This window comes from Dromiciops gliroides, chromosome 5, assembly GCF_019393635.1.
Source record: "Dromiciops gliroides isolate mDroGli1 chromosome 5, mDroGli1.pri, whole genome shotgun sequence".
Lineage (NCBI taxonomy): Eukaryota > Metazoa > Chordata > Mammalia > Microbiotheria > Microbiotheriidae > Dromiciops > Dromiciops gliroides.
In genome coordinates this window covers 249,442,930-249,470,752 of record NC_057865.1, presented here as the reverse complement: position 1 = coordinate 249,470,752, position 27,823 = coordinate 249,442,930, and the positions used below count along the sequence as shown (strand labels likewise).

General features: G+C 39.4%; 1 protein-coding gene across 7 annotated transcripts; it reads left to right on the top strand.

Moving 5' to 3' along the window:
• NAP1L1 (nucleosome assembly protein 1 like 1) lies at positions 1-27,823 on the top strand. 7 transcript variants are annotated; one of them, XM_043965526.1, is made up of 15 exons: positions 1-170; positions 14,215-14,258; positions 15,444-15,529; positions 17,098-17,200; positions 18,299-18,440; positions 18,946-19,026; positions 19,315-19,443; positions 20,174-20,245; positions 20,581-20,720; positions 21,302-21,447; positions 21,555-21,574; positions 23,479-23,601; positions 24,281-24,313; positions 24,816-24,866; positions 25,529-27,823. In XM_043965526.1, the coding sequence occupies exons 1-15, from the start codon at positions 156-158 to the stop codon at positions 25,562-25,564; spliced, it is 1,221 nt and encodes a 406-aa protein (XP_043821461.1). In that variant the 5' UTR covers positions 1-155; the 3' UTR covers positions 25,565-27,823. The 7 variants fall into 7 exon arrangements, with proteins under 7 accessions (XP_043821461.1, XP_043821465.1, XP_043821460.1 ...); XM_043965530.1 differs by having other exon boundaries at positions 158-264; XM_043965525.1 differs by lacking the exon at positions 1-170 and adding an exon at positions 418-493 and having other exon boundaries at positions 19,318-19,443.

Below are 27,823 nucleotides of genomic sequence, written 5' to 3'. Positions count from 1 at the left end.
TAAATATGAGTCAGTCCAGCACCATCTGAGAAAATAGCCACCAAGTCGGCCTGGTCCGGGCGATTTTCCGCCGAACTCCCCCTTCCAGGTGCGGGCTCCGAGACTCGCAGCCAGAGAGCTGGCACAAGGAGGCTGCTCTCCTTAAACAGCTCCGGATGCACCCCAGAAAGGTACGCCCGCCCGCTTTCGATCGCCCCTCTCATCGTCTGTACATCGCTCCCTGCATATTGCCTCTCCCTTCTCGGGCGAGCTCCCGGAGGGCAGGTATGGTGCTTCTCCCCTGGGCCACCTTTCCTTTACACCCATAGCGCCTAGCACAGCGCCAGGCACCTAGTGAGCGCTTAAGAAACACTAATGGATGGACCTAAAGGAGTGGTTCGCATCCCCGGGAAGCTCAGAAAGTGGGTGTCAACAGCAGCGGGAGAAGGGGAAGAGGCTGCAGCCCCAAGGGAAAGAAGGGAGGAGGTGTCGCCCCTGGAGAGCTGCACCCTGGGTGAATGCATGGCTCGGGGGCGGAGGCCAGGGGGGAAGCTCGCGCCCGCCGAGGGGCTGAGGCGTCAGAACGGGGGGGGGGGCGGGGGGGACGTATAGGAACGGGGCGAGAACGAGGCTGGCTGGGAGCTGGGGAAGGGAGAGCCCGGGATTTCTTTCCCGCGTTCTGGCGCGCTCGCGCACGCGCGCGGAGGAAGTCGGGGGCGTTTGACCCCGGGCGGGCGGGGGCAGCCGGACGCACACCCGGAGAGCCAGATCCCGGAGAGCAGCGAGGGTATGTGGAAGCCTGAGAAGGGAGGGGGAAGAGAGAGCCCGAAGGCGTGCAGGAAGGTGGCCCCGTTGCTAGGCGCCCAGCTTCAGTCCCGCCCCCCTCCGCGTTACCTGGGTGACCGCCGGAGGGGAGGAGGAGGGGGGGTGACGGGCACTTACGTACTGACGCTAATTGTATATGAGCGCGAGCGGCGGGATCTCGGGTCTTTTTTAGCGCCATCTGCTTAGGGCGCCGCCTCCTTCTCCTCCTCCTCCTCCGTCTCCTCCCGCCGCCGCTGCCGCCGCCCTGAGTCACAGCCTGCGCAGCTCCGGCCGCTCGGTCCCTGCAGCAGCCGCGGGTAACGGAAGCGGGACGGGAGGGGAGACAGCGCGCGGGGCTTCCAACGGCCGACCGGGCCGGGGGGCGGGGGGCGGGGAGCCAGCGGGGCTCGCCCGCCTGCCGGGGCCTGGGCTGGAGTGGCCTGCTCGGGGCCGGGGTAGGGGCAGCGCGCGGACATGGGAGTGTCCGGGGTCTGGGTCTCAGCCAAGGCCGACGCGCAGCCTTCCCACCTCTGAGAGGACCGCGGCCGGGGCGGGGGCGAGGAGCGCGAGGACCGCGGGCCGCAGCCCCCCGACGAGGGGCCGTGGCCATGGGAGGGAGGGCCGGTCGCGGTGGCTGCTCGTGGCCGCGGGAGCACGTTTTGCGCGCGCGCGCGTGCGTGTGTGTGTTTGTATGAATTTGTGGGTGAGGGAGGGGGGCGAATCCGTACGGATTTCTCGCGCGCGACCCCCGCGTGGCAGCGTGGTGGGGGGCGCTGCGCCCTGCCTGGCCCCTCGTCTCCGGGAGGCGGCGGCAAAGTTAGGGTCGGGACCGAGGCGACGTTTTTCCGCCGCCTGCAACACGTGGTAGCCGCTGCATGGCCGCCGTCCGCCCGAGGGCTGCCCCTCCTCCCCCTCCCCTCCGGATCGCTCCCCACCCCTTGCCCCCTTTTGATCCCCCCTGCCTCCGCCCCTCCTGATCATCCCCCTCCTTTCCCATCCCGACTCCCCCCGCCTCTTCCTTACTCTATCTTCAAGAAAACCAGAGGTGGTTGAAATCTCTACTCCCCTCCCCCCCATAGTAAACATCCTTTTTGTCTCTGAAATCTCCCTCCCTATGGGCCTTTTGATTAAACACCGGCCAAAACAAAAATAAAATGACCAAAAAACCCAGTCGGGCTGATCCTCAGTTTTAGGTCCTAGGGAGGGTCTACAAACTATTTGCAAAAACTTGTAATAGAAATCTGGGGTACTGGCCGTGTCTCCCAAGTCCAGGTCGGCCAAATGAGAGTGGTTTGACTGCCCCGGGGGAAGGGAAGCGGTGGCTGGTAGACCTGGAAATTAGAAGACGGGGTCACATCTCCTTCTTGGCTGTGTGACCCTGGCCAAGTGGTCGAGATCCCTCTGAAGTTGGTAGAGAAAGTGCTAACCTGCATTGGTAAGAGGCAGCAGGTTTCTTTGGGAGTCTCCTATAGCGGTGGAATCACAGGTGCTTCCTGTCCCTCTTCTTATTCAACCCTTCTTAATAAAGCTGTGTGACCCCGGACAAGTCATGTAACCTCGCTGTGCTCTGATTTGCCACATATGTTAAACGAGATCTAAATCTAAAACTGGGATTCTATGAAGGCTGATCATTCATTACAGGGATAGGGAACTAGATCAGTAATTTGATTGGTATAGCAACCTCCCAGATGAAGAAATACCTTTCACCAAGGTCAGCACCTGCTAGGGTCCCTAAGAGCACCAACAAGTTTGGTGACTTGTGAGCTTACATAGATAGCCACAGCATCTCAGAGAAATGATTGGACCTAGATCTTAGGGCTTTCCGGACCACCTCTAGCCACTTCCCAAGGCTGCTTCTCATTAATCAGATAGCTCTTTTTGCCCTTCCAGGTTAGGAACTGACCATCCAGACTGATGAAATACAGTTAAAATCCTTTTTCCTTTTCAGGTTGTTTGTACCCTTACTGTTGCTGCTGTCTCAGTACATTTAATTAGAATGATCATGGAACTTCAGGGAATTTCCCCTACCAGTGCAGATTTTACTTAAATCATAGAGAGTTGTCTGGGTCACTAAGAGGTTAAGTGGTTTACCATGACTTAAAATTTGAACCTAGGTTTTTCCTGGCTCCTAGGCCACATTCACTTGATATTCCTGAAAAATGTCTGAGGGAGTGCCAACACAGACATTTTTTAACTAGTGACTGGTGGACTAATTAATGTTGCCTCTGCCCTTCAGATCTTGAATAGCTCTATATGCACTCACTCACCATAAGCAAATATTGTGTGGTTGGAGAAGGGATGGTTTCTTGTTGATTTGATAGAACAAACTTAATACAAAAGAACACATTGTGGAGTTAGGTTTGGTGTCATAAAAATCAAGCTGATTGCTTAACATTTCATCCATCAGAGATTATATATATGCCATATATGCATATATACACAAAACCTAGGCTATATTATATATAGTTTATATACTAGGGAAGCCTAGTATGACTAGAATCTAAAGGAAGCTAAGGAAAGCTTGGAAAGCATTGGGGCCATTTTTTGTCATTATAAATGTATGACTTCACTGCTGGGCACGCTAATTAAACTTTTCTTAGAACAAAAGTTGTTCTTGATTGCTTGATTTTTTTTTTCTTCCCCCCTTGGCAGCTAGGTGGTGTGGTGGATAGGAGGCCAGCCTTGCCTGGAGTGAGGACCTGTATTTTGCTGTGTGATCCTAGTCACAAGTTAGCCCATGAGCCTTTCCTTGTGTGTAAAATGGTGGGATTGGACTTGATGAGCCCCTTGTGGCTCTATGATCCTGTTTTCCTATTACTCAATTTTCTAACTTGTACTGAAAGTAACTCACAAAGCACCAGTTTGCTGCATTTTGTTTAGATGTATATTATTAAGACAGCTGGAACTGAATGTAGCAACCATTTCATGACAAGAAATGATAACTGATCATTTTCTTAAAACAACCATTCTAGACCATGAACACCCAAATAATTGTTAAACTTGGAAGTCAAATTGGAAGCTATATGTAGTAGACTTATTAACATTTTTGAAACTCCCATGTAGGAATTGCCTTGAGAACCAGTTTTTTGGCATCTCCTTTTGGAATCCGCAGTTGTGTTTTCTTGTTTAACTTTGAGGCAAGTCACCTAGGCTTTTCCTTAGATTCTTCATCTGTAAAGAGGGTGGCACTAAATGTCCTCCAATATTCTTTCTCTGGATAACTTAGGCAGCCTTCAAAAGGACTCTCAAGGTAATAAATATTTTGAGCAGTGGGAATATGAATCTATGCCTTCTAAGGAAGCTACTTAGAGGATGACAGGTAGATGCATAAATCCTGGTATGCTTTCTTCCAACAAAATATTGTCATATGCTTTCAAGTACTTTATTGCTTAGTACTTTGATTCTTTATGTGCCACATTTAGTGGGATTTGAAATTTATACATTTTTTTTTTTTAGTGAGGCAATTGGGGTTAAGCGACTTGCCCAGGGTCACACAGCTAGTATTAAGTGTCTGAGGCCGATTTGAACTCAGGTACTCCTGAATCCAGGGCCGGTGCTCTATCCACTGTGCCATCTAGCTGCCCTGCAGTTTATACATCTTAACTTTTAATTGTTGCAGCTTTTGTCCTCTGCTGCATTTGGTCATCATTTTGCTCAGCTCAGGCATTTCATCAATTTGTTGTGACTTTGGAGCATGATTGCAAGAAACTTTTACAGCTGAAGGAATGAGTGAAGCTTGATCAAAATCAGGCTGGAGCAGTCTGTAAAAGGAATTTTTATAATGCTGGGAATCATAGACTTAAGGGGTCTTGTGTCATTGAGATACTTTTAAGAAACATTTAAAATTCATGCCGAAAGTAGGTTTATTGAATTTGTGTTAGCTGGTTGTAAACCGAGTGACATTATTTTGACCCAGAGTTAATTATTTCACCGTTTGTTTTTGTTTTTCCTGGTGGGGCAATGAGGGTTAAGTGTCTGAGGTCAGATTTGAACTTAGGTCCTCTTGAATCCAGGGCCGGTGCCTCATCCACTGGGCCACCTAGCTCTGCCCCCTTTTGTTAGGTATATTATATAAATGTCAATCAAGAAATATTAAATTACCTACTAGGTACCAGACATTGTGCTAAGTCCTAGAGGTAGATAGAAAATTGAAAAGTTCTCTGCCCCATTTGTCAGTAATTTAGCAAAGTGGCTTAATCACAGAAGTGTGATAGTAATGTTGAATTAAATCCCCTTTGCCCTAGTTCTCACCTGTTGACTGCAGCCAGCTTAAGGTAGTACAGTGGGTAGAGTGCCAGGCCTGCTGTCTGAAGGACCTGAGTTCTTCTACAACTGTGTGACATTAGGGAGGTCACCTCACCTGGAGATAGCACATACCATACTAGGTTGCTGTGGAAATCAAATGAGATAATATTTGTGAAGTGCTTAGCACAGTGCCTGATACACACTGGGTGCTGCATAAATGTTAACTATTAGATGCTTAATAAATGTTGGATTATATTTTCCAGCCCACCTTTCTAGATTTAGTTCACATTTCTCCCCTTATACTCCAACAACAGTGGCTCTAATTCCCTAATTCTCATTCCATCTGTTTGCATAGCCTGTTGGTCATCCAAGATTGGTAGATACTAAGTACTTGGTGGGTTTAGAGGAGGGAGAGATGCTTTGGGGATCCTTTCCTTTAATAAGGAGATTTTTAAAGGTGGTGTTTAAAACTGGGTCTTCAAGGTTGTATGAAATTAAGTCTGTAAATAAATGCCACCTGTAATTGTCTAAATAAGACACTTGGAGCACCAGATGGATTAAAGATATCATTAAAGATACTAGAGCACGAATTCATTACCGGGGGTCTGTGGGTAGATTTCAGAGGGGAGGGAGGATCTGAAATTGGGTTGGGAGGGATTGCATCCTTATTTTCATTAACCTTTAATAGAAATGTAGCATTTTCTTCAAATTTGCATGGAGGCAACAAGCATAGTACATATATACATACATACATATCAATAACATTACTAGTAAATCATTTGAAGACTTAAGGCTAAAAGTAATTTTCTGAAGTCACTCCCACCAAGGAAGAAACTTCTATTGGGAAAGGTCAAGAATATAACATGAACACAAAGTGCAAGATTGTAGTGTGGGTAAAGACGAGATCCAGACAGCAGTGTTCTGAAAAGTGGAAGAGGGAAAGAGTCCTTTGAGCTGGGGTTTGAGGGCTGGGAGAGGTCTCATGGGAGATAGGAGTTATTTAGTTGTGCTTGGAAGGAAGAGAAGAATTCTAAGAGCCAGAGGTGAGGGAATGCTTTTCAGGAATGGGCTGTTGCTTGCACGCAGGCAGGCAACCACTAAGGCTTGCCTAAGTTTGGAGAACAGCCAACAGTCCAGTTTGGCTAGAAAGTACATGTAAAAGAAGTTTAAAAAAAGTTAACTGTACCTCAAGCGCTGTGCTAAGGAGACCCTGGAGGTGCAAAGAGCTTATACACACATAAGTATAAATGAAATACATTAGGTTGGAGTCAGTGAAGTACCTTAAATGGCAAATAAGTTGTATTTTGTTTTAATCTTTTGAGAGCAGGGGAGTGATCTCTTAAGACAGGTGCATTTGGAAGATTTCTTTTGGCAGCTGTGAAAAAGATGGATTGGAGGCAACCATTAGTATGCTGTTTATAGTAGTCCAGTTGTGAGGTGAGGGCCTGAACTAAGTTGGTAGAGAGAAGGGAACCTTGGTGAAATTTCATAGAGTCATAAATTTCAAGCAGGAAGAAATGTTAGAAGTCATTAAGTCCAACTCCCTCATTTTATAGGTAAGGAATCTGAGACTCAGGTTAAGTGACTTGCTAAGGTCACACAGGTACTAAGTGTCTGAAGTAGGACTTGGTAACATTTAGGGCAGAGGAAGCCCCCTTTTTTTTTTTTTAAGTGAGGCAATTGGGGTTAAGTGACTTGCCCAGGGTCACACAGCTAGTAAGTGTTAAGTGTCTGATTTGAACTCGGGTACTCCTGACTCCAGGGCTGGTGCTCTATCCACTGCGCCACCTAGCCGCCCCGGAAGCCCTTTTTTCATTCCTGAAGAAGGTTCAGAAATGTGCAGAGGACTCACAGGAACCTATAAACGGTTATAAAGCACTTAAATGTATAGGCCCTCTATGGAAGGGAACTACATTTGTGGTTGTTTTGGGGGCAAACCTCTTGACCATTTCCACCAATATTCCTCTCCCTCAAAGTTTTTCTCAGACTTGTCATTTTGTGGTTTAGACTAACCTCTTCCCTTACCCCAGCAACACCCCCTCCTCCATCCTTTATGTCATAGTTTTGCTCCCTTTTCTGTTTCTCTAAATGCAGAAGATCCTTGTGTATGTGATCCTCTTTCTAGAAGCCCTGGCACCCAAACTTTGGACTTTGGTTAGTAACTAGTGCTGGCATTGTACAAGAAATCTCCTTTACTACCTAGGGAAGTGTCAAGGAGTTTTGAGTTCTGGAAATAGTTGAATCAGAAGTAAGCTTTATTTTACTAATGGTTTTTATTTATGGGGAGTGATTTCACAAAGGGTGAGGTATAATATGTAACTGGTGTTGTGGCAGTGAATGCAGGAAAATACATTCTTCCTCCTTTCCACCCCTAGCCACTCCAATCCCAGATTTCGTTATGGAAGGGGAGTCAGGGGAGTGTCAGGGTAAGTAACACCACAAGAATCATGCACATCAGTACTGAAAATCATACGTGCATTTACTGTTTATTAAATATTGGCAAAGATATTAGGTACCTTCTGGCCCAGAAAACATTTTTTCCTTTTCTAGGCATTTTTTAGAAGCTGTGTTTTATTAAGGATATCTATTCAAAACAGACTAACCAAAGGCATCATAAAGCATCATAGAATCTACCCTCTCAGCCACTTGGAAGCACCTTTATGTAAAATGTAAGGCCAGGAGGTGGGGTCAGGAAGGTGAATTCAGATACGCCTTCAGGACGCTTCAGTAGCTAGGTGTGATCCTGAGCAAAGTAATTTAACTTCTGTCGGCCTCAGTTTCTGCAATTGTAAACGGAAACAATAGCATCTCCCTTTCAGGGTTAATATATGAGCATCAACTGAGATAACATTTTATCAGTGCGAACTTTTATTAGGGATTTCAACTACATTATAAATTTAACATTAACTAGTTTTGAGTAAACATAAAGTGTAATAAATTCTAAGCACCACCAGCCATAAGAAAACAATAGAAAAAGATTGTAAATTTAGTATTCATGGGTATTTTGCTACATTCTCTAGGCTTTGTGCACTAATTTTTGGCTTACTGTACCTCAAGCGCTGTGCTAGGTAGATTCTGAAGGTACAGAGCTTACATGTTATGTCTAATGCATACAAATATAAATGGAAATACATTAGGTTGGAGTCAGTGAAGTACCTCAAATGGCAAATATGTTGTATTTTGTTCTGTTAATCTTTGCGGGGGGAGGGGGGGTGATCTCTTAAGTTGGGTGTATTTGAAAGATTTCTTTTAGCAGCTATGAAAAGGATGGATTGGAGGCAGCAATTAGGATGCTGTTTACAGTAGTCCCGTTGTAACGTGATGAGGTTGTAGAGAAGAGATGTCAGTTTGGGTGAGGGTTCACAAATTGTCTCTGGCACTCTTGTATAAAATATACGGGGATCTTATTTAAACCGATGTAATTGTTGAGTCTAGGCTAACAAAGTTGATAGGTCTCTTGGGAGAAAGACCAAAGAAAACCCTGTCCCTACTAAATCACAGGTGAGATGATGTTTATAAATGTGTTTGTACCATATTTTAAAAGGACATCAATTGTGCGCCACTGCTGTTAACAGTTTCCATAGTAAATGGCCTGCAAACACGATCTTTGATTGGATGCCAATCCAGAAACAGAGGAATAGGTTAAGTTTTGGGTAGCGTGGTACTAGACAGCCAGGACTCCTGATTCCGGTGCGCTTCCTGGATGTATCTTCACTCCTACAACAGATACACTGGTCCTGGAGGGGAAGTTAGAATACTCCTTGCTCTCCATTGCCATTATTCTATTAAGAATTTCCACCCTATTCAAATCATCTTGGGTGTTATATACCAAACCCCCAGGTGATTCTCACCCCTTTCTCAAGGTATTCAACTCACAAATCATTTTTCTTCCTCAATTCTTGCCCTCATACTTGGGGACTTCAGCATACCTGTTAATTTAATGTTCTCTCAAACTCCAGAACATTCTCATTCCTTAATCAAAAAGTGGTATTCCCCTGTTTGACCCTAACTTTCTTTCATTTCTGTCTTGCCCATTACTAAACCTATTTTTTTCTTTTTGCCTCTATGGTGATCTCTGATCCCCTCACACTACTTTTCTTAGGCTCCTGTGCTGTCATTTCCTACTCTCAACTCTAATTGATTCAATTACACAGGGTCATCAACTCAGAAATCCTCTTGTCCTGTTGCTACTTATCCCTATATCCCTCATGCCCCAGTTGGGATTATTCCTGCTGTTTACCCCCCTCTTCTCCTTCATACTACTGAATGAAGGTAGCTGAAGTTATGCAGTTGTGACTAGTACAGCATAATTTCATGTTACACAACTGGGCCCTTGCTGCAGCATGACAATCCTTTAATTCCTCCCTAATTGGTTACCTGTCTTAATTCCCACAAGCGATTTTAAACTTCTTTCCTCTGGAATGTAGCATATTTACATACCTTGCTCTCTTCCCTAGCATGTCTTTATTCTCACGATGTATTCTTTATGTGTGCTCTCTTTCCTTACATTATAAACTACTTGTTTGGTACATAAGTCCTAACTGAGTGCTAATTAGTTGATTTTTATGTTCTTTGTCTGAGGAATATAAGGACAGAAAAGAAGCAAAACTCTCAAGAGCTTATATTTTGTAGAAGACAGTGGTTGTGGAACAGCCAGACTGGATTTTTACATTTTATGAAATACAGAAGATGCTATAATCAGAATTTTTGAGAATTATTGTATTTATTCCTCAGTGTCTTATTAGGGGATTGAGCTGGCAGAGTAGCAGAGATAATTTTTCTTTTTTAGACTAATGATGAGAGAGGCAGTACAAATATTGGGAGTATGAGCTAACATGTTTTGATTGACATGCCTGGTTTAAATGGATCATTTCTTGGGAGTACCACATTTTTCTTTAGCCTCACAGTTTCTATGTAAGTACAAAATGGCTATAATTTTTTAAATGTTCCCTTCCATTCTCCATTAACCTATTTGTATACACAGGATTTATTTTATAATCAGTCATATAGTCTGTTCTGCTTCTTTTCTTTGAACAAATTATTAAGGTGATGTCTAGTTTTTTTTTAATCAATTAAAATATGCACCCATATTTATCTTTAATATATACCCGAGAAAAATAGTGGGTAAAGAGGAATGATTATTTTTGTGACTTGCACTGCTTTATATCTTGTAAAATACCACACAGAATGCTATGCTTTGCACAGAATGCTATGGTAAAACCACCTACCACTCAGATGATTTCTAATAAGTTAAGATGCCTTTTCTTTCTAAGGTTGTACATGAAGGGATTTGGGAAGCAAAAAACAGGTCTATTCTAGGTTTTTTGTTCGGAAGCTGTGGAGAGGGGGCAGTGTTCTAGGGATATGTGGTGTCTTTGCTCCTAGGTTCTGAAATTCCTGATTATTCCACTCACAGGAAATGTTCGTAAATATATGCAACAGGAAATTTTAGAATTGAATATGACCTTACTAATCAGGACCAAATCTCTCACAGTATAGAGGTAATTTACTAAAGTCATAGAGCTAGCCATATGGAAAGATAATAGAAGTGCCTAGGGGGCAGCTAGGTGGCACAGTGGATAGAGCACTAGCCCTGGAGTCAGGAGTACCTGAGTTAAAATCTGGCCTCAGACACTTAACACTTACTAGCTGTGTGACCCTGGGCAAGTCGCTTAACCCCAATTGCCTCACTTAAAAAACAACAAAAAAAAACCCCAAAATAAAATAGAAATGCCTAACCTTTATGTAATCTGTTCCGCTTTGGGGAAACCGTCAAGAAGTTTGTTTTTTGAGAGAATCATGGCATCTAAAAGAACTGAGGCATATGTCATGACTTGCACTGAATTGGATTTTAAGTGAGGAAGGCCTGTGCAAGGTCACCAACTTCATTCCTCCAGAGCCATCTGGGTCTAGTGGCAAGATATATCAGGACAACTGGAGATGGCCCTGAATGTTTGAGGCAATGGGGTTAATTAGGTGACTTGCCCAGGGGTCACACAGCTCAGACCCAACCTTAGGGTCAGTGCTCTGTCCACTGCTCTGCCTACCTGCCCCATCAAGGAGTTAGTTTATAGGTTGATTTTAAAAAAACAAAATGGTTTATATGAGGTTTGAGTGGGGAGTGGTAGGTTCTTTTCCCTTGCGCACACCCCCCCTCCCCCCATCTTAATAGTATTTCATTTTCCAGTTGCATGTACAAATCGGTTTTTTGTTTGGTTTGGTTTTTGCAGGGCAATGACAGTTAAGTGACTTGCTCAAGGTCACACAGCTAGTGTCAAGTGTCTGAGGCCGGATTTGAACTCGGGTCCTCCTGAATCCAGGGCTGGTGCTTTATCCACTGTGCCACCTAGCTGCCTGCCCCCAAGATTGTTTTCAACATTTATTTTTATAACATTTTGAGTTCAAAATTTTTCTCCCTTCCCTCCCCAAGACAGAAAAAAATCTGATTATGTACAATCACATTAAACATATTTCTGCATTAGTCATATTGTGAAAGAAGAATCAGAACAAAAGGGAAAACCTAAAAAAAAAAAACCACAACAGAAGTAGAAATAGTATGGTTCAATCTGCATTCAGATTCTACGCTTCTTTTGTCTGGATGTGGGTTCTAACCAACCATGGGGAGAGAGAAGAATTGTGATCCAAAAGTGATTTACCAAGGGTCATAATAGCATTTGTCAAAAGTGTATTTGAGCCTAGGGTTCAGACAGCTTGAACCTCCTAGTTTTATGTTTGTAAATAAACTTTTTGTATGCAACTAATCATCATTCATAACATTGTATATCTATGGGTAAATGTTTGCTTAAGTTTTAAGCTGCCAACATTGAAATCTCAAGTTCTGCAGTAGGAATGGTTCTTCTTAGTTAAGACGTGGCTTCACAGCCTGGCATTCTTTAAACTCCACATTTGTTCCTACCAGTTCTCTACAAGCTGAGATTCTCTTTCTCACCAGTGTTTTTGGTCACTCCCCTTTAAATCTTGATTAATATTTGATAACTCTCCTTCCCCAGTCAAGTTGCCAAATCCTATAGATTTTATGTGGGAACATCACTTCCTCTTCTCTTTCTTCTTTTCTTACTGCACCCAATATTGAAGTGGCCTCATTACATACAGGTCTTCTCAACTCCTCTTCCAGTCTGTCTGTCCTTCCTGTTACTGCCAGATATTTTGTTTGCATTATTTTAGACCTGGGCCAATTCAACCAAAGGCAAGAGTAAGAAAGAGTCAGAAAAATGTCATTGACAATAGCAGTTCCAGAGTATATTTAAGTATATTTATGATTTCTTTCTAAAGTGCTCTTGTGTCCTTTTCAAAATATTTTACTGTGTTTTTTTTTTAATGTTGCTTTGCTAGCTGTAGTATCATATTCAAAGCTCTTAAAAAAGACAAGATGGCCAAGCCTGTATAATGCTTTAAATTTTTTAAGGCTTTTTAAAAAAGTTATTTGTTGTTTTTGTATAGTAGTTGTTTGCGGATCTCTTCCTCCTCCCCTCTTACTTCCCAGCTTTTTCCTTAAGACAAAAAGAGTCAAGCACAACAGACCCAACCATTGTGTCTCACCACATGTGTAACATATTCATGGTTCCCCTCCCTCTTCAAAATGTTTAGCATGCTTTTATTCTTCACAACGGTGTGAAGATACATTTAAAAAATGTGAATTAACACATAAGTGTGTTTTTGCCAAGTAGGAGTAAGATAGTTTATAAATGTGAAGATGGCTAAAGTTTAAATCCAGCCTCAGACTCTTACTAGCTTTGTGACCCTGGGCAAGTCACTTAATCCTGTTTGCTTCATTTAGTTTTCCTTATCTTTAAAATGAGCTGGAGAAAGAAATAGCAAACCACTCTAGTATCTTTGCTAAGAAAACCCCAAATGGGGTCATGAAGAGTTGGACATGACTGAACAATTATACATCTATCCATAGCCTGTATAAGCTATACTTCCTAAAATGAAGTAATTTATAAATGGGATGGGAAAAATATGAACTATTAATTTGAGGATTAAATGTCATCCACCTTAACTATTCTCTTTTATTCAGTAGCAAAACATCTTGCTTAAGTATTAAGTGTTTAATAAACACTTGTTACATGTCATTCACCATGCTGAGTGCTAGGGATGGAAAAAGCCTCAACTTAAGGCAGTTTCAACCCTGAAGGAGTTTACCAGATGGGGAAAATCTCACCACACACAAGTGGGACCTCAACCAAACCAGGTACAGCATGAGGACATGGTGTGGAAATGGCTGACAAGAGATAGAGGGCAAAAGCCCAAACCTGTCAAGGGCAAGGGGACCCAGATCAAGTAAATCGAATCCCATTTAACAGATGTTTTTAGGTTAGACCTGTGATTTTAATCCATTTAAGAAATTTCTTCTACTAGGGGATTTCCCCCTGTTAGAGGAAATTTCTTCCTCAACTAACTTGTAGTCTTACAGATTTGACTGGTGTACAAAGAGATGTATTAGATGATTATTATTAATTATTATTATTATTATTATTTTGGTGAGGCAATTGGGGTTAAGCGACTTGTCCAGATTCACACAGCTATTAAATGTCATGTGTCTGAGGCTGGATTTGAACTCAGGTGCTCCTGAATCCAGGGCCAGTGCTCTATCCACTATAGCGCCACCTAGCTGCCCCATTATGTATTAGATTCTTGAACCTATTAATAAAATCCTGTGTTCTCTTTTGGGGACTTAACTTTTTTCAAAGTAAGAAATGCTTCAGAGAAAAGCATTTGTACAGCTAAACCCTGGGCTACCCTTTCTTGTGGTTTTACCTTTTTGTGGACCAATGTCCCTGAAGAGGCTAGCCTGTTGATTTCCAAAGTGGGTACTTTGAAGAATTAGGTTAGGATGGCAGAGCAACAATTTATTACTCTTCTGTTATTTCACATAATTGTCTCTTCCCTTTTATGGATAATGAGGGAAAGAAAAACTTTTTGCTTGCCATTTTGGGAAACTAATGGTCTCAAAAAGGAATTGGTAAGAGTGATCTTTATAACGTCTTACCAGAGCTCTAGGGATTGCTGCTCATGAAAGTTGCTGTGGATAGTGTGTCTAGGATTTATTTATAATATGTTGACTCCTGGGGTAATTATAAACTTAATTCCATTATGCTTTTGATTTCTCCAACAACTTTTTTTTGATTGTTGATGAACATTTTTAACACTCATTTATTTCTCTAGATCTCAAATATTCCAAGGTCTTACAACATGGCGGACATTGACAAGTAAGTAATTTGGTTCTTGGCACTATTAAAAAAAAATTGACCCTTTTATTATAGTAGTAGTGTGTGAATACCATTTTGGGAAAATATATACTAAATGCGTGTGTGTGTGTGTGTGTGTGTGTGTGTGTGTGTATGTATGTATGTGTGTATAAATAAACTAAGTTATTGGTTAGGGGTTATGCTTAGCATAGTCCTGGGCATTTAGTAGGGTTTTAATGAATATTTGTTATATTTTTTATGGAGTTTTACAGTACTTAATTTGGTAGTGATAGATTGCTTTATTTTCCCATTTCTTAGGGGTTTGATTGGTATGTTATTAGTATTCCCCAAGACAAAAATGGTGAAAAGATTCCCTTTATATCACTTGATAATTTAGCTTCAGCACTGGCTAGAGAGTTTTCTGCCTGTTGCTTGACTGCCATGCGTCCCGTTGTTTATTATTATGTTTATTGTTAAAATGATTCTAAAAGCTGAGTCTGCCATACCCACAACTACAGTTAGTTTTAACAGTGCAGAGATTTTATGAATCCCCCTTTCACATGTGGGGGTCCCCATTCCTTTCACCATCTTGGTTATCTCATCTGCCCTCCTGATTTAAAATGGAAAAAGGTTGTGAGGTAGTCCAAGATGGTGGGATACTTAAAGGATGTCTTATCTCTATTTTATGGACTAGTCCTAACAGTGGTGGGAAAAAATTGCCCTGGACCAAGAGTTCTTAGCATTTTTGTGTGTCATGAACCCCCTTAGCAGTTTAGTTAATCCTCTGGACCCTTACTTCTCAGTGCATAAAATCCTTAGGATTACAAAGGAAATGGATTATGTCATTCTTTTCCTATCCAAGTTCACAAAGATTATGAATCTTTCCATGAATCCCAGGTTAAGACCCTGCCCTATAGGATACCAGGGAAGGCTCTTGCCAACCCTTCCATGGAAACAGATCCCCCCTTTCAGCATTTACCTGGGAATGGGGAGACAGGATTCTTCTGTCCCAATGTAAGGGCTCTCCACAATAACCAGTCCTTTTTTAAGCCAGGAGGAAGCAAGCTGATCTTGTCTGTAGCACAAAAGAACTTTGTTATCTGATAAGTTCCCCGTTGTGTATCATTCAAAAAAGAATGATTTTTAGTGTAGAGAAGTGACTTTCTGAGGATTTTCTTTCTTAGTGTGTATGAATTTGACTTACAGCAAAGAAACTGAACTTGACCAACAAGATATGGAAGATGTTGAAGAAGTGGAAGAAGAAGAAACTGGAGAAGATGCAAACAGCAAAGGTGATGCCTAGACTGAGGATGGGAATCCATGATTTCCAGATGCCTATATCATCAGGGACTGCAAAAGTCACTGGTTGATCCCAAGCTCTCTTTACCCTCAACCCTTTTTGGATTGATTGACCATGTTTTTAGGGGTGGGGTGGAACAAAAGGAATCCATTGTATGTTCCTGATTATGATATTGGGCTGAGGATTTCTTTGTGTGTCTTTGTTCTTTTTTCCTATTTTGAACTGTGCCTATAGTTTTCATGGGTATAGAGAGCTACCTTGGGGAGGAACAATCTCTACCAATGTAGGTTAGCACCAGCTCTGCAACTTTGTGGTGAGGGACTGTGACAGGGTTAGATGGAGAACTAAAAGGTGAGATCACCACTTACTCTGAGTTTAGCTCTTAAGGTTCTAGATTCCCCCCCCACCCCCCAAACCAAATATTCCATAAAGATGAGTTCTTAAAAACTGATCTTACAGATTTCTTTTATATGAAAGGTAAAGAATCCATTCTGACAAAGCCAGTTTCTTGGTTTAATTTCTAAATTCATGTTAGTAATTATCAATAGCATTCCAGCATTAACTTGGAATTGAGTAATTTGCTTTTTAGAACTATGGCATTGGGTACATTGGCAGGGTTCAGGACAAGTTTTCCCCATTGTGTTTTGTTGTTGTTGTTGGTTTTTTGTTTTGTTTTGTTTTGTTTTTTGGTGAGGCATTTGGGGTTAAGTGACTTTCCCAGGGTCACACAGCTAGTAAGTGTTAAGTGTCTGAGGCCGGATTTTAACTCAGGTACTCCTGACTCCAGGGCCGGTGCTCTATCCACTGCGTCACCTAGCTGCCCCGCTCATTTATTCTTTTTTTTGTTTTGGTTTGGGTTTTTTTTTTGGTGAGGCAATTGGGGTTAAATGACTTGCCCAGGGTCATACAGCTAGTAAGTGTTAAGTGTCTGAGGCCGGATTTGAACTCAGGTACTCCCGAATCCAGGGCCGGTGCTCTATCCACTGTGCCATCTAGCTGCCCCTCGCTCATTTATTCTTAAACTAAGCTGAGACTTCTTATTAGATCTCAGATTTATGGGAAACTTTGTGACTGTGTTAATCTTGTGGCATTTAAAAAAGGTTCGAGACATGATTTCTGGATGATGTAATAATTTTATTAATAATGCCAGCATTTTAATAAAAGGATGGGGGGAAGGTTGGTCATTTGGCCATCTCTCTCTTAGAGCAAAGATAACCATGGCACCAGGGTCACAGTTTTTATTCCCATTGGAAGGGGGTTTTCCCAGGGTGGCAATCAACTGTGACTGGTTAACAGTTAATGAGAAAATGAATATTACAACCAGGGGCTGGACCTGAACTTTGATTATGTCATTTACTTAAGTTACCCTCAGCCTTGGGCAATCTATTCAGAGACTTTATCCCCACCCAAACCTGAGCAGAACACTGTAGGTTAGCTCTGCCTTTAGAGACAGGACTTGAAAAGGGGGAGTAACCTGAATCTCTTGATTATTAATAATCATTTATCTCAATCTATTGATCAGTTATAATCTATTCAAAAATTCCTTCTTGTTCAATTTAGCTCGCCAGTTAACTGTTCAGATGATGCAGAATCCTCAAATTCTTGCAGCTCTTCAAGAAAGATTGGATGGTTTAGTGGGAACATCAACTGGATACATTGAAAGGTAAAGATCCAACTCTAATCATTATTTCTTACAGCTGCAGGTGTAGAGCTCCCTATATTGGGGTAATCTTAAAAGGGTGGTTTTTATTAGCACCTAGTTTAAGGCCAGAGATTTTTAAAACAGTCATGTCAAAGTAACTTAGAAAGCATGGATGTCAGTAGTCTTTTGAAGCTTATTTTGGGTTTTAGTCTGTAGGGTCATAGCCTGAGATCAAGAAATGTAAGGATGGAAAAGGACTGGAAGTGATCTAATCTTAGCTCAATTTGCAGACAGACTGAAGTTAACAAAGTTAAGTGACTTGCTGAAGGACACACCTAGCTAGTCTGTGGCAGAGCTGAGAGTGAAAGGCCACTTGATACTTGTGTAGGGAATGGTTTTCCCCCTGCTATACAGCTGTTTTTGTCTCCTGTGGAAGCTTGTGGGAGATTTTTTTTTGTAAGGTAGATTTTTCTTGTGTGTGTGTGTGTGTGTGTGGGCAGTTGGGGTTAAGTGACTTGCCCAGGGTCATACAGCTAATAAGTGTCAAGTGTTTGGGGTCAAATTTGAACTCAGGTCCTCCTGAATCCAGGGCTGGTGCTCTATCCACTGCACTACCTAACTGCCCTGAGAAACTATTCTCTAAGGATGATTATGGAAAGAAGAGCTACAAAAGGCATGATTCTTATGTACTTTACCTAGCAGTTTTACTGATAATTTCAGTTCGTTAAATTGAAAGCCTATCTTTATGTATGATTGGCCATAATTATTTGATTCAGTGATAGTGAACTTGAAATGTTTTCTTACTGTATTTCATTGCTCTAAAACATCATTTTTTGAAAAATTACAGTTTTGTATGAATTGCTTAGCATTCTCTTGGCTAAATCAATTACAAAACATCTACCCCCATCTTGTTTTGCTGTAATCTTGTGAATGAATAAGGGTCTTTGTGGGGTTAGGGGTTGAGGCTTTTATTATTGATGATACACTGACTGCTGAACTGACATAATTTTTGCGGGGGGGGGGCCCTTTTTTTTCCTTTTGATTATAAATAAGAAAGGAATTAATATGTAACTTTGCTATGGAACTCACTTAATCATGGATTCCCTTTTAATCTTTCAGCTTGCCAAAAGTAGTTAAGCGACGTGTGAATGCCCTCAAAAATCTTCAGGTGAAATGTGCACAGATAGAAGCCAAGTTTTATGAGGAGGTTCATGCTCTCGAAAGAAAGTACGCTGTTCTTTACCAGCCACTTTTTGATAAGGTAATGTACCCTATCATATCTTAGCCAAAGTATACAATTGTAAGAACTGGAAATTTTTGCTTTTAGTTAAAATTAACAGAATTAAGTTTTAGTGGTTTTTGTTTGTTTTTTTTTGCTGGGCAATGAGGGTTAAGTGACTTGCCCAGGGTCACACAGCTAGTAAATGTCAAATGTCTGAGGCTGGATTTGAACTCAGGTCCTTCTGAATCAAGGACCGATGCTTTTTTCACTGTGCCACCTAACTCCCCAGTATTTTAGTTTCTTGACCTAATAATTGAAATGGTCATTACATATAGTGTGCCTGGAATTATTTACCATTGGTGAAAGGGCAAGATGCCAGGAGATTTTGGTCTTTGAGTGAACTCAGAGGGGAAGAAGAATCCCTAATTTTGTGGGGTTGTTGCTTGACAAAGATATAGAACTTTGTGAGGCAGTGACTTTTGCTAATTAACTAATTAGAACTTGAAACTATAAATTGAAAGACTTAATGGTTTGATCATTTCAGAGAAGTGAAATCATCAATGCAATTTATGAACCTACAGAGGAAGAATGTGAATGGAAACCAGATGATGATGAAGAAATTTCAGTGAGTACTTTTTGTTAGAACTGTACAACTTTTAATTCTTAAGGTAACAGATGTTAATAGCTAATGATACGAAGCCAACTTAGCTACATGTTTAATGGGCTAATAGAATTAATATGACAAATGATTTCACATATTTGGTAGTGGGACAAAAATGTTCTAAGGCAAACTATTGTTGCACTTGTTTTATTTTTTGATGGTTAGGAGAAAAATTAAAAACTTGAAAGTAAAAGTGAACTAGAAAGAGTAAGTACCTCCTCCTACAATTAGTAACACTTGTATTTTTTCAAGGAGGAAATGAAAGAGAAGGCTAAGCTTGAAGAGGAGAAAAAAGATGAAGAAAAAGAAGACCCGAAAGGAATTCCTGAATTTTGGCTGACTGTTTTTAAAAATGTTGACTTGCTCAGCGATATGGTTCAGGTAACTTAAAGCCATAGTTAAAATGCCAAAGAGGCTCACATGATCACAGTAGTTTAGTATCTTCGCCTAGCATAGTGCCATTCATTTGCCCTACTGAAATAGACTATATGTTTTGTGTTTGACTAAATGCAAAATTGGTTTTGTGTGTTGATGCAAGGCTTTTTTTGTTTGTTTTGGTTTTGGTTTTTTGTCGGGCAGTGGGGGTTAAGTGACTTGCCCAGGGTCACACAGCTAGTGTCAAGTGTCTGAGGCCGGATTTGAACTCAGGTCCTTCTGAATCCAGGGCTGGTGCTTTATCCACTATGCTACCTAGCTGCCCCCTGATGCAAAGCTTTTTTAAAACAATCATAGGTTAGTTCCTTGTGATAAGTTGTTTTAGGATTTGTTTTCATATAACTCGGTTTATTATATTTAGTGACAGTTATTTGTCTCTTTAAGCATTGTGACATGTTAGCCACTGTTTAGGATAACAGGAAATCTTCTCATACCCATATGCTTTCTGCTCTGCCAGTGATAGGAGATTTTCAAAGTTACGGCCTTTAACAAAAATCTGAGGATTGGCCTGAGGATCTCACACCTACATCATATGATTGGATAAGCATTAAGAAAATAAGATTATTGTATTGATCAAATTTGTCAAAGTTGTTCCCTTGAAAAAAGAACAGTTCTTTTGTATTAATTACCTTTAATATTCACATCATATCAATTTTGAAAATCATTTTACTTGAAGGAACATGATGAACCTATTCTGAAGCACTTGAAAGATATCAAAGTGAAGTTCTCAGATGCTGGACAACCTATGGTAAACAATTTAAGAATAATAATACTAATCTTAATTTGGAGCATTACTGTTAGATGGGATATTGGAGGGTAGGGGTACTAACTTGATGGCAAGAGTCAAGATGTATGAAAATTAAGTAATCGTGAAAATGTAGTAAATCTAGTATATCATCTATATTTTTCTACTATTTGACCATTTTGGGAAATCTCAAGCAAAATTCAAAAGTTGTTCACTTAGAAAGGATAGGACTTTGGGTTAACATTGTTAATAGTCCTGTCAAACAAACATTTATTTGGTGGGATAGAAACAAAAGAAGTTCTAACCAATATTATCTTAATCTTTGCAACTGTCTTTAGAGTTTTACATTAGAATTTCACTTTGAACCTAATGAGTACTTCACAAATGAGGTGTTGACGAAGACTTACCGTATGAGGTCAGAGCCAGATGATTCTGATCCTTTCTCCTTTGATGGACCAGAAATTATGAGCTGCACAGGGTGAGATTATTTTGGTGTTTCAAAACACATTATAAATTTAGATGTTGTTTTATAAAGAAATATCTTATTCTATAATTGAATCCTGGTATTTCAGAGCCAGACCTGTTTTCTAATCTTTGTGAACTTAAAGATTTAAAACCTGCTAGAATGTAAATCGTGATTTCTTAATGTGTAAACATCTTAATAACATTAACATTCTCCTGCATGCCTTTGCCTAGACTTTTCTGGCATGAGTCCTTAAAAAAAAAAATCCCTTAATCCTTCCCTCAAATTATTTTGTATATACTTCTGCATACATGTTTTCCCAAATGCCTATTGGTTGGTTGGTTCATATTCCATCTAATACATAGTACAGTTGTTCCAAACAGCAGGTGAACTACAGTCAAATGAATCAGTCAAAAGTACCTGCTCTTAGAAGAAACGTTTTAATTGTTCTTCTGTGGACTTAAGCCAGTTGAAAATGCCATGTTCACATAAAACCCATAATAAGCATATTTGTCCTCTAGTTCACATTTTTCTTTGAGAAGAATTTTTTTTAATTAGTATTGTAATTGTGATCAAAACTTCCTGATTTCTCAAAGGTGTCAGGTAGATTGGAAAAAAGGGAAAAATGTTACTTTGAAAACTATTAAAAAGAAACAGAAACACAAGGGACGTGGGACCGTTCGAACTGTGACGAAAACAGTTTCCAATGATTCTTTCTTCAATTTCTTTGCTCCTCCTGAAGGTAACGTGTTTTAATTTGGGATTGGGTGGGTACTTAGGTATTGTTATTATTATATTGATGATCTTTTTATTTTTCTTTCTTTCTCTCTCATTGCCATTTATCTGTAGTTCCTGAGAGTGGAGACCTGGTGAGTCCTCTTGTTTTCTTTAATAAAGTAAAAAAAGTAATAAAGAAAAACTGTAGAGATTGAATTCTGAAGGATGTTAGTACCAGTTTTGTGCCCTAAGCTTTTTATACTTTTTTTATGTTTTTTGAAATGTGGTTTCTTCAGAATGGTTTTATGCTGTATTGCAAGGATCACCTATACCCTGGACAGAAGACTATTTCCTTTAATGATTATACTTAAACCAGCAGAAATTGTTATGTCCTAAATATGAAGGTGATAGAATATTTGGTTCTCAAACTGCTTCTGTGTTTGGGCCATCTCAGTTCTCCAAGAGTGCTTGTTCTTGGATGCTATGGTGACCCCTGCTGGATCCTGAGAAATGCAGTAGCATTGAGTAGATTTAGAGGAAGTTGTGCGTGATTTTTCTTTTGTGGGGTTGGGCATGTAATATTTAATACCAACCCTAGTTTGGTAGAAGGATTTCTGAGGGTTAATTTTTATTGATGAAAATGCCTTCTATGATAGTCATCATCTTTGATATTTTTAAGTAGAATGCAGTCCTAAAATAATTTGCAGCCCTGGTGTAGCATACAGCCTTTCAAAATGATATCTGTTCATACAACATTTGACTGTTAATAAGTTTCCACTCTGCAGAGTTCTGTAATAGGCATTAGTTTGGTAGGTTTTCCCTTTCTGTGGTTAAATATAATAACTTTCCATATATGGCAGTTGCATTCCTTTACAAAATATTTAACAATTGCTTTGACATTCTTATTTATAATGCTTATTAATATTTAAAGTGTTTTTGTTAAGTAACTAGGGGGGGGAGTTGTATGGAAATGATGAATTTGGTTATATGCCTGTAATCAGTACATATATGAAATATGTTTTTGCCATTGACTTATTTTCTGTGATAAGTTTTTTTCTGATTAAAAATAAGTAATCTTTTAACTCATTAATTGAACTTAACTATTTTTTAAAACTATGCATACCATTCAACTGTGTATATCCACCTGGACTTTTTCTTTTAGGGCACTTGCCTATAATCATCTTAAAATCAGGTTTTCATATTAAATGATATAATCCTTTGGATTCTTTAGCTTCTTGGTTTAATAGAACTTGATGCCCTAGCAGGTTAAAAAATAGATATTTTTTTTTACAGGTCTAATATTCATTGTTTTCATATTCTTAAATATATAGTCCTTAAAAAGAAAATTCATGATTTGGATGAATGGCAGATAAGATGAGAGATCAATAACTCGTGTTCTCTCTTACTACCCTAACATTCTTTGAGGTTTTTAAATGGAGCTAGTTACTAGTCAGATGTCCAATTTCTACTCCCATCACCCAGTATTTTTATTTGTATTTCTCAACTGCTATCCTAAATTAAGCTTGCTCTCTTCTCCCTTTCCACCTTCCTCTCCCCCACACCCCTCCATACTTATTTCAGTAAAGAATTGTATACCTCCATCATGCTGTTTGCCACAGTCATGCACATAAGCAAATTTAAAATTCCAGGAAGGTAAAGGCCAAAGTTAGCTTGATTTTACATTCATTCTTTCTCTTGAATCCATGAAGTCTCTTAGAACAATGCTCTATAAAGTATGAGCATATTATTTTTGTGATTTCTTGAAAATACAGTTTTTTGTTCATTAGCTGAAATATCAGGACTTGTATATTGGCTGAAAGCATAAAGGCATTTCAGAGTGTTGAATTAAGGATATGTCATTTAATTGACCATTTCTGACTTGTGTATGGTTTGTTTGAGAAAGGTGAGAGAAGGTGTAACCTAAGCATTAGAATGTGCTGCTGCTTGTACACTTAGTGTGGCTGCCATCCCAGTTATATAAAGATTACTTACACAACCAGCTTGATGAAATTATTCTTTGTGTCTTTTACTCACAAAATACTGTCATCTTGTACAGGACGATGATGCAGAAGCTATCCTTGCCGCGGATTTTGAAATTGGTCACTTTTTACGTGAGCGTATAGTCCCGAGATCAGTATTATACTTCACAGGAGAAGCTATTGAAGATGATGATGATGATGTAAGTGAAGACGAAGATCATAGTATAGTAACAAACAGTGAATTACATATCATAGCGAAGTGGCTCAGTTGGGTATATTTATGGAATTTCCTGAATTTTAAAAACTAGTTAGTTGACCATTCTAGTTTAAAAACTAGAATGTTGACCATTCTAGAGGGCATAGGATGGACAAAGATGACATTTATTGAGTCCCTTAGATGAGAGTCACCATGACATTAACATCAGTGGCATGACATTCATTAGAATTGCATTTATGTATCTTTTTTAAAAAATTGACAATAATAGATAAGGAATCATCTTTTGTCCACCGGATAGTTGATAATTACCAGAGAAATAATTGTTTTTCGGTCATGCTATTGAAGATTGAGTGCTTCTGAAATTCATTGGCTTACTAGCAGCTTAGTATTTGGTTAATCTTGGGTCTTTCCCTAGTCTCAACTGCAGTTTTCTCATGAAGGTTGGACTAGATGATCTCTATAGGATTCTATCATCATTGTTTCTTGATAACTAATTATTTTACCTATATCCAATGAATAGGGTTTGGGAATAATCTGGTTAGTCTAATGTTAGAACTAGAAATGCTAGTGTGTGCTGTGTATCAGGATGGCCTTTTAGCTGGCCTGGGAAGTTCCTTCTAATGAATTGATTCTGCTAAACAAATTTTATTTATTTTTTCTAGTATGATGAAGAAGGTGAAGAGGCTGATGATGAGGTAATATTTATAAGATGAGACAGCTAAATTGTTTAATTCATGATTTGCTTTGTTGAATATATATCATTAGCATTAAGGTTTTTGGTATAACATTTACTTTAGCAAAAGGATAGATTTTAATAAAAAATATACTATAATTCTACAGGTAAAAGTATACTGTATATATAGATATATAGTAGATAAGCTGCAAAACTATCAGCAACATTGTTTTATTTAAAATTTTGTTCTGCAGGGTTATCAGCTCTTTGAAGAAGTCAAAAGCTGCAGTAAATTTTTTCAACGTTGGCTGCAGTAAATCTTTTCAATAAAAGCAGACTGGATGTGTCTCGAGTTGTGTTGGGAAATTTTCATATTAGAAGCTTTCAGATTAAATTGCATTTTTCATCAGTCTTGTAATGATGAAAACTTGTTGACTTGTAATATAATTTAGATTAACCTGCCTACATTATGAAATTTCTTCTACTGTACCTACTTCATGGATGCATTTTGAACTTTAATATAGGAAGGGGAAGAAGAAGCTGATGAGGAAAATGATCCAGAATATGATCCGAAGGTGAGTCTATCTAGTTTTATGTTATTAAAAGTGAATTTTTGGCTGTGACATGAGATTTTTAAAGGTGTAGACATTTATGACACGGATTTTTAGAGTATAAACTCTAGAACTTGGATATTTCCAAGTGCTGTCTACAGAACAAAATTTGAATTTTAACAACCCGATTCTTTATGACTTGAGGCTTAATATCTAAGGTCAATATCTATGTGGTAAAATGTTTTTATAGTCTTATCATCTTATTGCCATTTAAAATTAATATCTTACTCTTGCAACTTCAGTTTTTATTTTTAAATCTGTTACTGAAACTTTCCCCTTAAGGCAAAGTAAAAAATATTCTTTCTCTTTCTACTCTCCCAGTAAGTCATTTAAATATTGGATCAAGTCCAGTGAACAGATTGATACCTGAGATTTCTAGAAGGGATATCTTGACTAATGGGGAGACTGTTGTGCTCCATATTTCTCATCACTTTTAAATGGGGCCCTCCATCCATCCTTCATGTTTTTATCAAGCATGCAACTAAATGATTTCATGGCTTTTACTATCTTAGGAGTTGTACTTTTCCCACCTTGATAAAAATTGGAATAACTTGGGAGTGTTTGATAGCAACAGAGAATTGTGCTGAAAGTGGCCTTGACTGCTGTTTTCTGTCTTATTTCAACAGAAAGATCCAAACCCATCCGAGTGCAAGCAGCAGTGAGCAGTGTGTGCTGTGGCCTTGAGGATTACTGCACTGTCCCAGCCTAAACAAAACTAGTAGTTACTTACAGCCTTATGTTTTGTATTTTCTTGGTAGAATCAAGTAAACAATTTTTGTTAAAAAAGGAAAAAAAGAAAAAATGAACGTTTAAGAACCAGTTCAAACTAGAGGTTCATTCTACCTAGCATTTTAATAGTATAATTTTTGCCGGATATGTAGAATGCAGTGAATCCCCTAACGCATGTCCATTGCTACATAGTTTGGTTCTCGTGAAGTCTTTTGTCATGTAGCTATTAGACTGCAGCTGCGAAAATTATCCAAACTGTTATTTGAGACCAATATTGGTTTAGAAAAAAGAAATCCTTCTGAAGAACCAACCAAAGTATTTTTTCAGCCCAGTAGTTGAATGGGTTTAAGTCTGCTTGCACTAGCTGTGCCTTCATTACTTTGTTAGAGAAATGCAGTGACTTGTACTGACTAGATGACAAGGCATTTTGAAATTCGATTTGAGAAGAGACTAGTATACGGTTAAGAATTTCCAGTAAGACCACATCTAATGTTCGTTAACTGTCTGCTTGTTTATGGATTTTTGTATTTTCATGTGACCTAGTGATCCACAAAGAAACTTAGTCATCCTATTAAGGCTATTGTTTGCCACCGGGGTGTGAATAAAACCGAGTATTTTCAGAAGTTAGCGTCCTCTTCTACTTGTGTAACTGTGTCCATTTGAACTGAAAGCATCTTTCCTTTCCTTAGCGGCATTGTGGTGCACCTTCACTTCTGCCACCCGATAGAAGCCCATTGCAAGTTCTTTTGTTGCAATTTAAAAATAAATTACCAAGCAGAATGTTAGTCCTTACAGGGTAATGTCTTAATTTGACACATTTGGAAGTTAACCTTGATAGTTATAACTAGTGGACATTATTTGGGGAAAGGGACCAGACTTTTAAAAAGTGGTCCCACATCTACCAGTATGCAAATGTGAATGAAGAACCAGTGGATAGAGGTTCAAATCATAATAACCCTTTAAAGATCATTATTGTTAAAGTTAAATTTATTATGGTCTTGGGGTTGGAGCTAGGGAGAGAGTTCTATTCCAATTCTCATTGCTTAATATATGAGTATATTATTTACTCATACCTCTCTGATCTACCCATATATTTGAATGGGTAGTATTCTTTACTTACCTACCTCACAAGAGTGTTGAGGCTTATTAAGTTACATTATATAAAAATTGTTCTTGGTCATTAAAAGGTCAGAAATTTTAACCTTTGTTGTGTATGTGTTATATTTAGCACCTTGTTTGAACCAGGGTTATAATTTTCAGACTGGAAAACCGATGGATAGTACCTCTATCTTAGATTTGTACAAGAGACAGTCTTGTGGCAGATCTTCGTGGCTCCTGCTAGAATTAGAGCTCTTCAGTTATGTGACAGCATCTGGGGATTCTGGATTTAATGGCAGTAATACATTCCTTTTCCAAGAAAGTTGGGAAAGTAAGAGCCATACTAAAATACCTCAGGCTAATTACTGTTATTTGGGGGGGGGGGGGTGATTTATTATGAGGCTTGATGGTGAAGTTGATCTTGTCCATTAGTGAATGCCACAAAATGGAAGGCCAAGAATTTAAGATGATTCTATTTGTTTCACTCTTTCTTAGAGATGATTTGCTTCTTGTGCTGTCCCCTCTCCCCAGCAGAAAACACTTGGTATTTGCATTGTGCCATCCATTTTTAAATTTCAGAACATAAAAACTTCTGGAAATCCTTAACTGAATACATTGAATTATTGTATGAAAATTTACTATGGAAAGATCCCTGCGTTAAATTTCTTATTATCTGTCCTTTGTTGTTTTTACTGTCAGGTTAATTTTTGGTGATCTAAATTTAATCTTGCTTTTTTTTCTCTGTACCCTATCTTTGATCACTTTTCACCTGCATTTCTGTTTTTCTTCAAAAGGTAGAATCCCATTTGAGTGAACTTTAAATAATATCAAAATTGCCATGTTTTATGCAACCCTTTTTGAAACAGGAAACATTGCTAAAAACGGAAGAGTAAATGGTTATTTACTTTTAGTTAAATGAAGTGGTTGTTAGGGATATGCCGTATTTGGGTAATGACCAAATAATGGAGGGGTAGGTGTTCTGAAAGAATCCTAAACTCACTGGAACCCGAGAGGGTAAATAATACTATTCCCTTCTGCTGAAATTATATTCCAATGTATTCAAATATGATTAATAAATTTTGACATGTTTTTCA